The sequence below is a fragment of the Medicago sativa genome, chromosome 3 (assembly GCF_051527215.1).
Source record: "Medicago sativa cultivar Bolivia chromosome 3, Bolivia_mono, whole genome shotgun sequence".
Classification (NCBI taxonomy): Eukaryota; Viridiplantae; Streptophyta; class Magnoliopsida; order Fabales; family Fabaceae; genus Medicago; species Medicago sativa.
The window spans coordinates 75755140-75767356 of NC_140751.1; the positions used below are offsets into that span (position 1 = coordinate 75755140).

The 12217-nt window shown below is 32.7% G+C and overlaps 1 protein-coding gene across 1 annotated transcript; it reads right to left on the minus strand.

Annotated features, from left to right (window-relative positions):
• Nucleotides 1–3805: 3805 nt before the first annotated feature.
• Nucleotides 3806–12216, minus strand: LOC146940238 (DNAse I-like superfamily protein). The gene is made up of 8 exons (XM_085753917.1): nucleotides 11769–12216; nucleotides 10415–10559; nucleotides 9750–9951; nucleotides 9269–9347; nucleotides 8859–8920; nucleotides 7630–7716; nucleotides 5024–5127; nucleotides 3806–4081 (listed from the first exon to the last, which is right to left on the minus strand). The coding sequence occupies exons 1-8, from the start codon at nucleotides 12105–12107 to the stop codon at nucleotides 4002–4004; spliced, it is 1098 nt and encodes a 365-aa protein (XP_085610043.1). The 5' UTR covers nucleotides 12108–12216; the 3' UTR covers nucleotides 3806–4001.
• Between the last annotated feature and the right edge of the window lies 1 nt (nucleotide 12217).

Consider the following 12217-nt stretch of genomic DNA (forward strand, 5'->3'; position numbering starts at 1 on the left):
TACTAAAAAAATTTGAATATTATTTTATATGATAATTTTTTAGACAGCCAAAATTTTACAAAGAAAATGATATGTTGACACAAAAATCAAAGCAATAGAGAGAGAAAATAAAAACACAGCATAGGTATGAGAGAGAAAATTGTCACACAAAAGTTGTCAAAAAAATAGTTGTTCAAATATCAATTCTCAATTAAAAAAGATATATTTTTTTTGACTTTTTATAAATTGATTACACAATTTTAAATGCAATAGCTATTATATAACTTCTTTTTTTAGTGTCATTAATCGGTGTCTAGGGGCGTTAGCTACAAATTCTTTGTCCAACATGACAGCTAGCTACATTATTTTTCATAGATTCCCTTCGTTTGAATTAATTTTAGAGTTTAATTAGTATATTCTGTTGATATACTTCCTCCGTCCCAAGCTACATTATTTTTCATAGATTCCCTTCGTTTGAATTAATTTTAGAGTTTAATTAGTATACTCTGTTGATATATACTTCCTCCATCCCAAATTATAAGAAAAAACACTCATTTTCTTTGACCCAAATTATAAGTAAAAAAAACCAACTTTTATCATATTTAATTATATTGTTTCAAAAAATTATCTTTTCCAAAGAAAAATTAAATGCAAAGTGCATTCAATTTGCTCTCTCTTTCATTTTTTCAATAACCAATAACCAATGAAAATTGTTTTTACATCCTCCTATCAGGGGCGATTCCCTTTGAAAGGATGGGGTAGCTTTGACTACCCCAAAATTTTTATTTTTATTGACTCATTAGGTATATTAATATGGCTAGCAATAATATTTTTTTAGCTACCTCAACCAAATTCATTTGCAAATAATTAGCATAAATTAAAAGGTTAAAAAATTATTACTTGATTAATAAACTTATTTGTCTTATTTTGACATTTCGTTCTCTACAACAACTATAAAGAAAACATTTTTAGCAGTAAAAATTATCAATAGTCAAACATAATAGACGATAATTTCATGCAAATAACCTATTTGTCTACGTTGAAAAAAAATTTCTTTTAGAAAGATACGTTGCTTAACTTTTAAATTTAATATATAATATTTTAAAATATATAAGTATATAAGTTTTTTTTTACCTAAAAAAATTATTTGTATTTGGCCCCCTCGTAAAAATTTCTCTAGCTTCGCCGATGCCTCCTATAAAACTTATTTCAAGAATAACACAAAAATCTATGTTGCAAACTATTATGTTTTAGTTTTCTTAATAAGTGTGATTTTTTTTTTTGTTTTTGCTTATAATATAGGACGGAAGGAGTACAACAATAGTCTATACATGTGCGTTTGATTTGCTAAAAAATGAAGGACAGGACAGAACAACTTCAGTTGTCCAGTGTTTGATTTGTAAAACTGTTTCAGGTACAAGACAAACTGGAGGCAAAGGACAGGACAAAAACTGATATTTTTGTCCCTCACCAAACCACATCACAACTTTTTGTCCCACGTACAAGTTGTTTTAAATACCAAAATAGCATTTCGTCCCCCAAAAATCATATAAAACAAAAAATTATTCAATGCCATAAAAATTTGTCCTATGCTGTTCTACCTTGTATTGTGCTGTTCTGTCTTGTACTGTTATGTCCAGTACTTACTGTTTTGCAAACCAAACGCACCCAATAATGTTTTGAGTTAAATCCGATCCGTATCGGTGCTGTTTTTATTTTACGGAATCGGTACTCATTCATTTGTCGTCAATGGTCCCTATATGCTTCAGGAGAGTCAATGTGTTATAGACCCCACCAAGTGATGACACGTCAGAATTGTGGGTCTCTGTAATGTGAGACATGTGTCTTTATTTCATTGGCAGATTCATGGACTAATTACCGTGGCCCCCCTGCAAGTTCTGCCTGTACTGCATTGCATTGCATGAATGAAATAACTAAATTCCGCGGATGAAAAAAATGTCATGCTACAATGCAACCAAATCACTACCAGCGTCAATGCATTGTATAGTACACTCTCATCACATGCTCACACAAAATCAAGTACACTCCCATCACAATCATCAAGCTTTTTTGTATGTATATGGGTAGTTAATTAAGTACGAGTACTCGATTAATCTTTTCGATTTGTGGAAATTCAATAGTGAAACACAATGAATGAACACATGATAACATCAATGATCAACCTGGGGTGGGGTGTTCATGGGTTCAAAAGACCCTTTTAGCCCGATAATCCAAAATTTACCTGTTCAAGTTCGAGTCAATCTTTTCATAAACAAAATAAATTCGAGTCAGTATGAATTGAATTAGTCTGATTAAACACAAAGTGGTTTCACTACCAAAAATAAAAACACAAAGTGGTTTAATTCGGATAACAAATACTCCCTCCGGTCATTATTATAAGTAAAAAACTACTTTTTAGATTTATTGAACGAAGGATGTATGCGGTCATTAATATAGACCACATACATAATTTATTCAATTAACCTAAAAAGTATTATAATAGTGATCGGGGGAGTATACAATTTCAAATTTGTAAATTTGCAAACCTGTTTCATTAAAAAACAATTTCAAAATTCTATATATTGATTAAAAAATATTTTAACTAAATCTAAGTGCTAGAATTTTCATGAATAAAAAGTCAGTTAATCATATATTTTTTTTATTTAATGAAAAAAAATAGATATTTCTCCATCTATGACCCAAAGCAACTCGTTTATTATGTATTGTGTTGGTTCAAATTTGACAGGAAAAATGAGCAAAATGTGTATGGAATACATTAATACGACTTAGTATTGCAGGGGACTGCTTATTAGTAATGTTAAAAACTCTAAATAGGTTCCTTAAAAAAAGACCATTGAAGATGCTATTAAACAAACAATCCTATTTAAATTAAAATTAATTTCCCGACCATTTAGGCCATTGATAATTTATGATTTTATCATAGAATACAAGATGACCTGTCAAAAGAAGAAAATAGAATACAAGATGATCAGGTCAGTATAATCTTTAACCAAGCTAATGACTTTGCAATCAATTTGTTTAGAATTTATAATGTAGCACACAGTGACGGATCCATAAATTTTGAATAGTGGGGGCACTTTATATAAAAATTGGTAGCACCCGTGAACATATCTTAGTTGGTAGGGACATTGTGACATGAATTTTTCGTTACTAGTTTACTTGACCGGAAAAAGAAATATAAATCATAATTGTGCTTTATAATTGTTGATATTCTCAAAAACATTGAATGATTTGTGATAATTTTATTTCATACTAACAAGTTATTGTTTTTTTTTTTTAGAAACATGAAGGTTGTGTTGTTACTTGTTGTGCCAAGTGATTGTATGTGTGGGTCAAGAGAGAAAAGATTTATAATATGTGTGGGCTATATAGTCAAAATATCATTTTTTTTTTACTATTTATACTACTAAAAAAATAAGAAATTAAGAACTTAGTGCAGGCACAAGCCTACATAGCTTGCCACCTGATTGACATGATTCAAAGGTCAGATGATGAAATCACTATTTTTGGAATAAAATTAACATTTTATTATACAGAAAAAATGCAAGTGAATGTCAAGTAGATCCCAAGCAAAATAAATGCTAGAGCTCTTGAGGTGTAAAAAGTAAAAACAGACGCGAAAAAATCATAGTGACTGGGTGACAGAACAAAATTAGCCCGGCTTCATGCAAGTTAGAATTCATGCAGGCTACCACAAACACCACATCATTTCAATTTGATGTAACGATGGAATCGATGACTCCAAATACTTATTTTGTTTTACTTCTAATGCTGACTGAGTGAATAACATTTACTGCAATGGAAGTAAAAGTGCAAGGGAGAAAACTAGGCATAATATGTGCTACAATTTTTTTTTTTTTGAAGTTCATGGGAAAATTTACACAACAACGACCGTATCTGCACGCAGCTAGTCCATGCAAGAGAAACACAGTAAGAAATAGCTTCTCAGTTCTCGTTAACGAAACAGTAAGCATCTAGACAATAGAGACATTAATAAGTACTTATACTGGATCCTCATTTTGAGAGTTGGAACTAGGAGAGAGCTCCAAGGTAACAGGACAATGATCACTTCCATAGAAACCTGAGGAGACAACAACAAGGTCATACTTCTGAAACATAAGCTAATGAAAAGTTATTGAAAATGATAATAACAATGGAGAGATATGCACAAGAAACCCATGCATATGAAAATGACAGCAAAGCCTAATTTTTGGGGTAGCCATTAAACAGGTTAGATACAACCCAACAACACCAATTACCACAAAGTTGCACTCTGGATTCAGTTTTTTAACTTAGATAAGCTAAAGGAGGAACCATATACATAAAAGGAGGGATGTCAATGGGTACCCATGGGTACGGATAGCATGATACCAGTCCCCGCCCCGTTGGATAAATATGATACCCGTGTCCGCCCCGTACCCTCGTGGTATCCACTATACGGGTACCCGCGGGTATTGAGGTATCCCAGGGTACCCATGAATTTTTTAATTTATTTATTTTTTTGGTACAAATAATAACTTTTTTAATTACCAAAAAACTTCAACTTTTAAACATCCATACATCATCCATTCAAAATTTCATAAATCATACATAATCCATAGGATATGTTTTATGATGTGAATGAAGTGGAAACGGTGAACTTAATAAGATGAATTAAAAAAATTCTAAATAAAAATAGGTTATCAATGAAGAATCTTAGGTGGGCGGTAAAATTTGCTTCAATAAGGTAACAATTTAAGTAATAAGATGTCTAAGGATATTTTAGTAATTTAATTAATTTATTATCGGGTATGAGTACCCGTGGGTATGAGTACAATCAAATCCGTGTCCGTATCCATATAATAATGGGTAGTCAAATACCCATTTATTATACCCGTGGATACCCGTTTAGCTACCCGCCCCGTGCCCGTGATGGATTTTACCCACGGATACCCGTGGGCATGGGTATTTTTGCCACCCCTAAAAACGAATATCAAATTTTGTTGAGTAAGCAACCAGTATCATCACACGAAAAGAAACTTACCTTGTAACTCTATCCCTTTTCCATGCATTTCACATGCAACAATCTTTTCTTTAAGTTTTTCTGAAACTATGAAATAGTCTATTCTCATCCGTTTTCCGCGGTACCTTCAAAGAAAACACTCAAAAATCAAGAAGCCAAAACCTCAATTAAATTTTTCAATTACAGATTCTTACTCTTTGTTTTTTTAATCTATTACTGGGTCTTACTTAAATCAGCAACTAAATTTAAAAGAATCCCATTCCTTATATTTGCAACTCAGCAGGAAGAAGTGTGAAAGTTATAGAAACCAACTGATATAGAAGAATAAAATAGGGAAAATCCCTTTTGATTACAGAATAATATTGCAGAACTTCGAGGGTCTGCACCTCCCTAATGCCAAAATGGCCCCTTCCCAGTCAAATCCTCAGATGCCCCTCAATCTTCCCTTCTCTCCCCTATTTATTCTTAAAACTTAACCTCCCACTACTGACTTAATTAATTATTAATCATTATATATTAATAAACCATAACTGCATAATTAACTACTATAATTATAATAAAACTGACACAATTCTAATAAGATATCTAACAATACTCCCCCCCTAAAGATTCACCTTGTCCTCAAGGTGGAGGATATCATAAGTGTCCACCTGGGTCCCATAACTTGAAGTATAATGACAGAGCGATGTGTGAATCATGCAAACTTATGCCTTGATCATATACTCTGTTTGTAATGATATTTTTGAGAAAAAAATACAGGATGATTGATGTCGTGGTGCCCATAGTAGTTCCCCTTATCTCTGACCCCATACTCATTTCTTTATTGCAAATAAGTTTGCACAAATCCGTTTTGTTCTCCTGTTCCATTTCCACAATCATGACATGCATATGGGCATTTTCTACATATCTCTCTATTTTCCCCATTTCTACATCTTCCAAACCTTTCTCTTTTCCTATCGCGGTGGGATTTGGATTTCCCTGGTCACTATCTTGTGGTTGAATATTGAATGAACCTTGAGTCGTCAACCGGTCCAATTCAGTTTCAGGTTCCTCTTCTTCATCAGACATAGGCATGATATCCCGATATTCCGGTTTAAAACGCCAAATAAATGCAAGCGAGAACATATGCCAACTAACCTGTTGATGGCGTCGATTCCACCAGTGTGACCATTAGCGAGCACGACCTCTGAGTAACATCAACGCATCTGTCAGTTTCTCTTCATCTGGTGTATCTCTCTTTTTGAAATGTTCCTCAATGCATAGCAGCCACCAGTATGCATCTTCTTTGCCATCAAACACTCGGAACTCCATTTCTGCCATAATGGTACCACGGTTCCGAGATCGTTGCTCTGATACCAGTTGATAGAAACCAACTGATATAGAAGAATAAAATAGGGAAAATCCCTTTTGATTACAGAATAATATTGCAGAACTTCGAGGGTCTGCACCTCCCTAATGCCAAAATGGCCCCTTCCCAGTCAAATCCTCAGATGCCCCTCAATCTTCCCTTCTCTCCCCTATTTATTCTTAAAACTTAACCTCCCACTACTGACTTAATTAATTATTAATCATTATATATTAATAAACCATAACTGCATAATTAACTACTATAATTATAATAAAACTGACACAATTCTAATAAGATATCTAACAGAAAGAAAAATGGTTTAGATAAAAAACCAAAAACATAATTTAAACTAGCGTTCAGACGGACACTTTGTGCCCGTATGTCTGATCTTTTATTGCGTTAATACGTATAAATTACGATAATTAGTTTTATGAAATTTTGATTAACATTATTCTGGTTTTGATTAAAATTATAGGCATGGATATTTTGCACTTTCATACTGTAACAAACTATATATTTTTTTTTTAATGAGACCAAATATAATATAAATTCTTATCTTTTTGAATGACACCAAAAAAGTCATCCGAAAACCATGTATTCTCTTTATATATAGTATAGATTCATCAAAGATTTTGTTTACATATATTACATTTGTAATAAAATATACATATAATATTCAATTGACCGTCGGGAACAGCAACAAGGTTCGTTACTTTTGAATTTTACAATACTCCATAAACAAATGATCAACTTTTGTTTGTCCTATGAATGAAGGAGATTGATTTTACTAAAAAAGAAAAATGAGGGAGACTGAAAGTTCCTATTATGGATTCATAGTGCCTTAAAAAATATTATTCATGTATATTGTATTGTTATATTTTGATATATCATGAGTAACAGTTAGTAGTAGTACACAATTTTGATCAATGTCTAATATGATCATATTTTGATTAAATCTTAAATGATGTTACTGCTCATTAATTATAACAAAATATATGTACTTCCTGCTATCGTGCATGCTATATACGATTTTCTCCCCGTGTGTTGCACAAGTTCACGATACTAGTTCCTTATATTTGCAACTCACCACACATTTTAACAGTCATTACAGAGGAAGCCTTCCTTTCTAGGCGTAAAAGGAAGAAGTGCAAAAAAAATGGTATAGACAAAAACCAAAAGCATGATTTGAATTCTTCAAAGCGCATTGCCTCAACATATAGTTAACACTATTGTACAGTCAATCCTTATGGTATAAAGATCAATAAAATAAATTTCTTACCTCCCTATTGGGTTTCCAGACCATGAGAAGCCCTGCTCCATGTCCTTATCCTTGTGCAGAAATCTGTAGGCATCTACCAGCTTCCCCCTAAAGCACACTCCGTGATATCAGTTATCTAGACTTAAAAATAAACGAGTAAGTAATTCAAAGGTAAAAGGAAATGATGGGTAAACCTTACAGTCAGAAAGGAAAAAAAAAAAGATTCAATAATGGTGGAAGATAACTTTTTTATTAGTTCAGTTGTCTTTGTCTTCAGTTGCAATGTAATACTCAGAAAATACATACTTCATAAACTTTTCCATGACCTCAGAAGATTAATATCTAAAGAACAAATGTGAACCCACCAAGAAGAATCTCCTTCCAAAAAGGACACGCCCTGTCCAAAACTGAGCCACAGCTGATATCCCCGAAGGTAACAAATCAAACTGAATATCCCTTGTGTGATCCCCGCCAACTTTTTAAGCAAATCCCATGCCCTTACTACCATAACCACCTACCTAATTCTATAAGTACTGCATAATTAATTCTGTAACTTCAAGATTCCTGTCAAAATGAAAGGTCCAAATTCTACTAGTATTCCTATACTTTATGACACCACTCTTTTTCTGTTTCTTTTTCTTTGAAAGATGCCATTAAACAACGTGGTACTTTGTACCTCTTCTTACCCATCATGCAAGTCCAATCCCCTATCTCTATCTAACTTAAGCTTAGGATCATCATATCGGAAATCTCATGGTAGCCTTGGTGTCATAAATCATTATAAGAAAACAAAAAATTTAACACCCCTTTCAATGAAGCAAGGTCAACAGGAGTAACTTAACGTCAAAAATTAAAACTAAAGAGCATCTTATTTCAACGGACACAGCTGTTAGCAAACTATAGGTGGTTCAAACATAGATATCGGAAGGAAAAAAAGAGACTGTTTAAAATCACTTTTAAAATGAAATTTAATTAAAAATCAGATACTCCAAATTGTACCGAATGCTATATATAAAACACAGTTCCTAAACCTTAACATATTACAATACAGTAGACATTAATCTCTCCTGACAATCTATCTCTTCATCAAGTTAGATAAACTGCATGGAAAAAAATTCCCGCTTTGTGGTTGTTATTGGATTCCTAACCAATCCAAGCATATGATAGCAAGTTCAAGATATGAGGTTTGGCCATGTTATTGCTATAAGTAACATAAATCAATGAACCAAAAATAATAATGAATGACTCACTCTCTTAAGATGGTACCAAATCGTGCTCTTTCAGCCAAGGTAAATCCAGGTTGCCCATAATCCTGCATAAATCCATATCATTGGATATTTAATAACTATGTGGAAGGTATATTACACTACTTGATCTGAATTGTTAGAGATATTAATCCTTTCTTGGGCCTCTACCCAACAATTTAAGCTAATGAGAATTGGTACTTGAAAAAGATATCGAAGTGTTCATAAACAAATATTTAATGTTTCAATCCTTGCAGCCACCATTCACAAGCGTGGGCATGTTGAAGTCTCAAAGATAATAAAACTATTCTTGGCCTCTACCTAATAGCTTAAGCCGTTGTGAGATAAATCAAATGAATTTAAAAAAGATGAATCTATTTTAGAGGAATCTTCAAGAGTAAGTAAATTGACCAGACCTCTTTATTTGGAGGAACATAACCATTGAGTTTTGCTGTACTGAAAAACTCTGGTTGACTCACATCGATCTCTTCATGACTGCACAAGATGGATATATCAGAGTTAAAAGGATGAAATTATTCATCTCTACGAGTTTTTAAAGTTCACAACAACTATAAATGCTTTCGAACTAGGTAAAAATAATTCTAAAAGCTAATAAGAAGCAATGCAGCCTCAATGACTTAGTTTCATATAATGCATATAGATGCATCAAATTAAAATAAAATATAAATCTTAGTGGTCCTCTCAAACTTTCGGATTTCAGTTTCCTTGATGGCACAGCTAGTAACAAACTATATGCATCCAACAGTTGAACAAGCTCATATCTAGAACTTCATAGCTGGAATTTATTTAATGACAAAAGAATGGATAAATAAAAATAAGATGCCAAACAAATAGGACGGAACCACCAAAACCAAAAGAAAAATAAAGATTAGCCACCTGACATTCAGATCCCCACACCATATCAAAGGCTTGTCTGAATTTTGGTTAACAAATTCCAGGATTCTTTTATCCCATTTTCTTCTCCTTTGAAATGAGTTTGGCTCCTCTTTCCACCCATTATTTGGTACATATGTATTCAATAAACGAAGTGTTTCAAATTCAACTAAGATTACTCGGCCATCTGGTTCATGCTTTGAAGCTAAAAACAAAAACAAGAATGAGGATCCATCAGCAGTAAACCAAACATTGAATATAATCAAATGCAAATATGTTAAAAAATTATTATTTCAGCAACAATATCTAAGCCGCATGCCTTTACGACATGTAAAATTAATTTGAAAAGTTAAACTGCAATTTTGAATAGATGTATAATAAATTTGTAATGGAAAAAAAGTTTCAACAACCAAAACATTATAAAATTATATTTAGGAAAATTCTGAATACTCCTCGAGGCAAATTTTTTCTACATAAGATTGTGATTCTTTTAAAGTCACACATGAGTATGCTCAAACTGTCGAGGAGTATAAATTAAGATCAATAGTTTTCATATTCTCATCAGTAAAAAATATCATTAATATCTGACAGCTGAAAATATTTACATTTACCTAAATAAAACATCTAATCCCATAAATACAAAAACAAAAATCTGTGAAGTAGAATACCTATTTTATCAAGATTGAAAACAACACTTTTGGGCTTGAAACATTTTTTCACAAATAGTGCTGTCCCTGCATACTTTGATTCTGCAAGAGACCACCAGACATGATAGTTCCCAAACGGTGGATTTGAAAGTGCGCGCATCAATATCTGTATGTTTGAACAAACATTGGTTCTAAAATATTAGAGAGGAATATGATGATTTTATCAATTTAGCAATAATATTGTTTAGTTCACTTTTCGGTGCTGAAGTGATTTCAATGCATGTGATGCCATAAAGTCATTCACAAATCTTCACCTAATAATAGCTAAGTTTTTTTTTTTAAAGAATTGGCCATTGACATGGTATCAAGGTTCATAATTAGCAAATAATTAGTAAATACAAGATAACAATTAGCAAATAATAACAAAAATGGGCATATGCAATGCACCTCCACATTTCAAGTCCAAAAAGCTCTTGTGAGAGGGGATGTGTGCAAGATACAACAAAATCATTCATGCGTTATCACGTAATAGTTAAAAGATTTAATTGAGTTGATCACTGATCATCCATACCATTACAGAAAGACCGAGTGAAGTGATTGAAACACCAAAAACAGAACTTCGGGTTAAGCTCTTTATGAGAAAAAGACCAAAGACAGAAAGATATTCACAAAGTCTAATGTAAACTCAATTTCTAAGCTTTTATGTCATCAAACAAAATCATTGTAACCTCAGTTTCTCAGTGAAAGTTACCATCACATCTCTAACCTAAGCCGTATTTAGATAGATAGCTAAATTAAACGCTTAGCATATAGTTGCTTATGCATTAGTAATTTCTATAACAAAAGATAAAATAAAGTTAAATTGTTTTTATATAAGTTATAAGCTACTTTAACCAACTATCATGGAGAACTTATGGATGTGTCGTAAGTTATTTCCATAAGCTTTTCAAAAGTGTGTAAACCAATAGATAAGCTCAAATAAGTCAATTGTCTAAGAGCTTGTTTGTATTGACTTATGCAAGCTTATCTACTAACATAAGTTTTGCGAGACCGTTTGAGAGAACTTATGAAAACAGCTTATGACATTATTCATAAGATGTTATCAGGTCATTTGCACAAGTTCTCCAAGATAGCTTATGCGAAAACAATTTAACTTTATTTTATCTTTTGCTATAGAAATAGCTTATACATAAGAGCTTATCATGATAAGCACATGTACTATAAGCTACAAATAAGTAGTTTATCCAAATAGGGCCTAAATAGGAGTAACCTCGCCTATTTTAGTTTTAGGTTAAAATATTATTGAAACAGTATAAGCATTGCAATGTAGATTATGAAAAATGAGAAGAGAAATGAAATGTGGTTTGTTTGTTACCCTTTTTTCTTCCCTAGAAGCGTTAGTATCATCTTTAACTTCAGCTTGATTTTTAGGAGCGGACTTGGAATTGGAAGAAGAAGAAGCAGCGGGCATACGAACTTCTTGAATGGCGATGACGTCGGGATCGAAGGTGGTGATGAGGTTGCTGAATTCAGACCAGTTGTTCTTGACGCGAAGGAGTAAACTGTTGGCGTTCCATGTCATGAATTTCAATGGCTCCTTCTTTGTTTCTTCTTCGTTTTCGTCTTGTTTTTTTTCTTCTTCATTTTCGTTTTCTTTGGCTTTCTTTGAACATTTCTCTGAATCTTTCTCTATTACTTTGAAAAACCGTTTCATTGCTCTTCACAAACCTATCGAAAACGCTTTGCTTTGCTTCTTCTACACACTCACACTCACACTCACACTCACACTGTGCTTTCTTTCTCAGTTCTCAGTTCTCGCACTCA

Excerpts from the sequence above, each read along its gene's own strand:
- LOC146940238 (XM_085753917.1), bottom strand. The coding sequence starts at position 12,107 with ATGAAACGGTTTTTCAAAGTAATAGAGAAAGATTCAGAGAAATGTTCA. Across the intron at positions 9,348-9,749 it reads TGTGGGGATCTGAATGTCAG|TCATGAAGAGATCGATGTGA; the intron begins GTGGCTAATCTT and ends CATCTTGTGCAG. Across the intron at positions 5,128-7,629 it reads TCTGGAAACCCAATAGGGAG|GTACCGCGGAAAACGGATGA; the intron begins GTAAGAAATTTA and ends TTTTCTTTGAAG.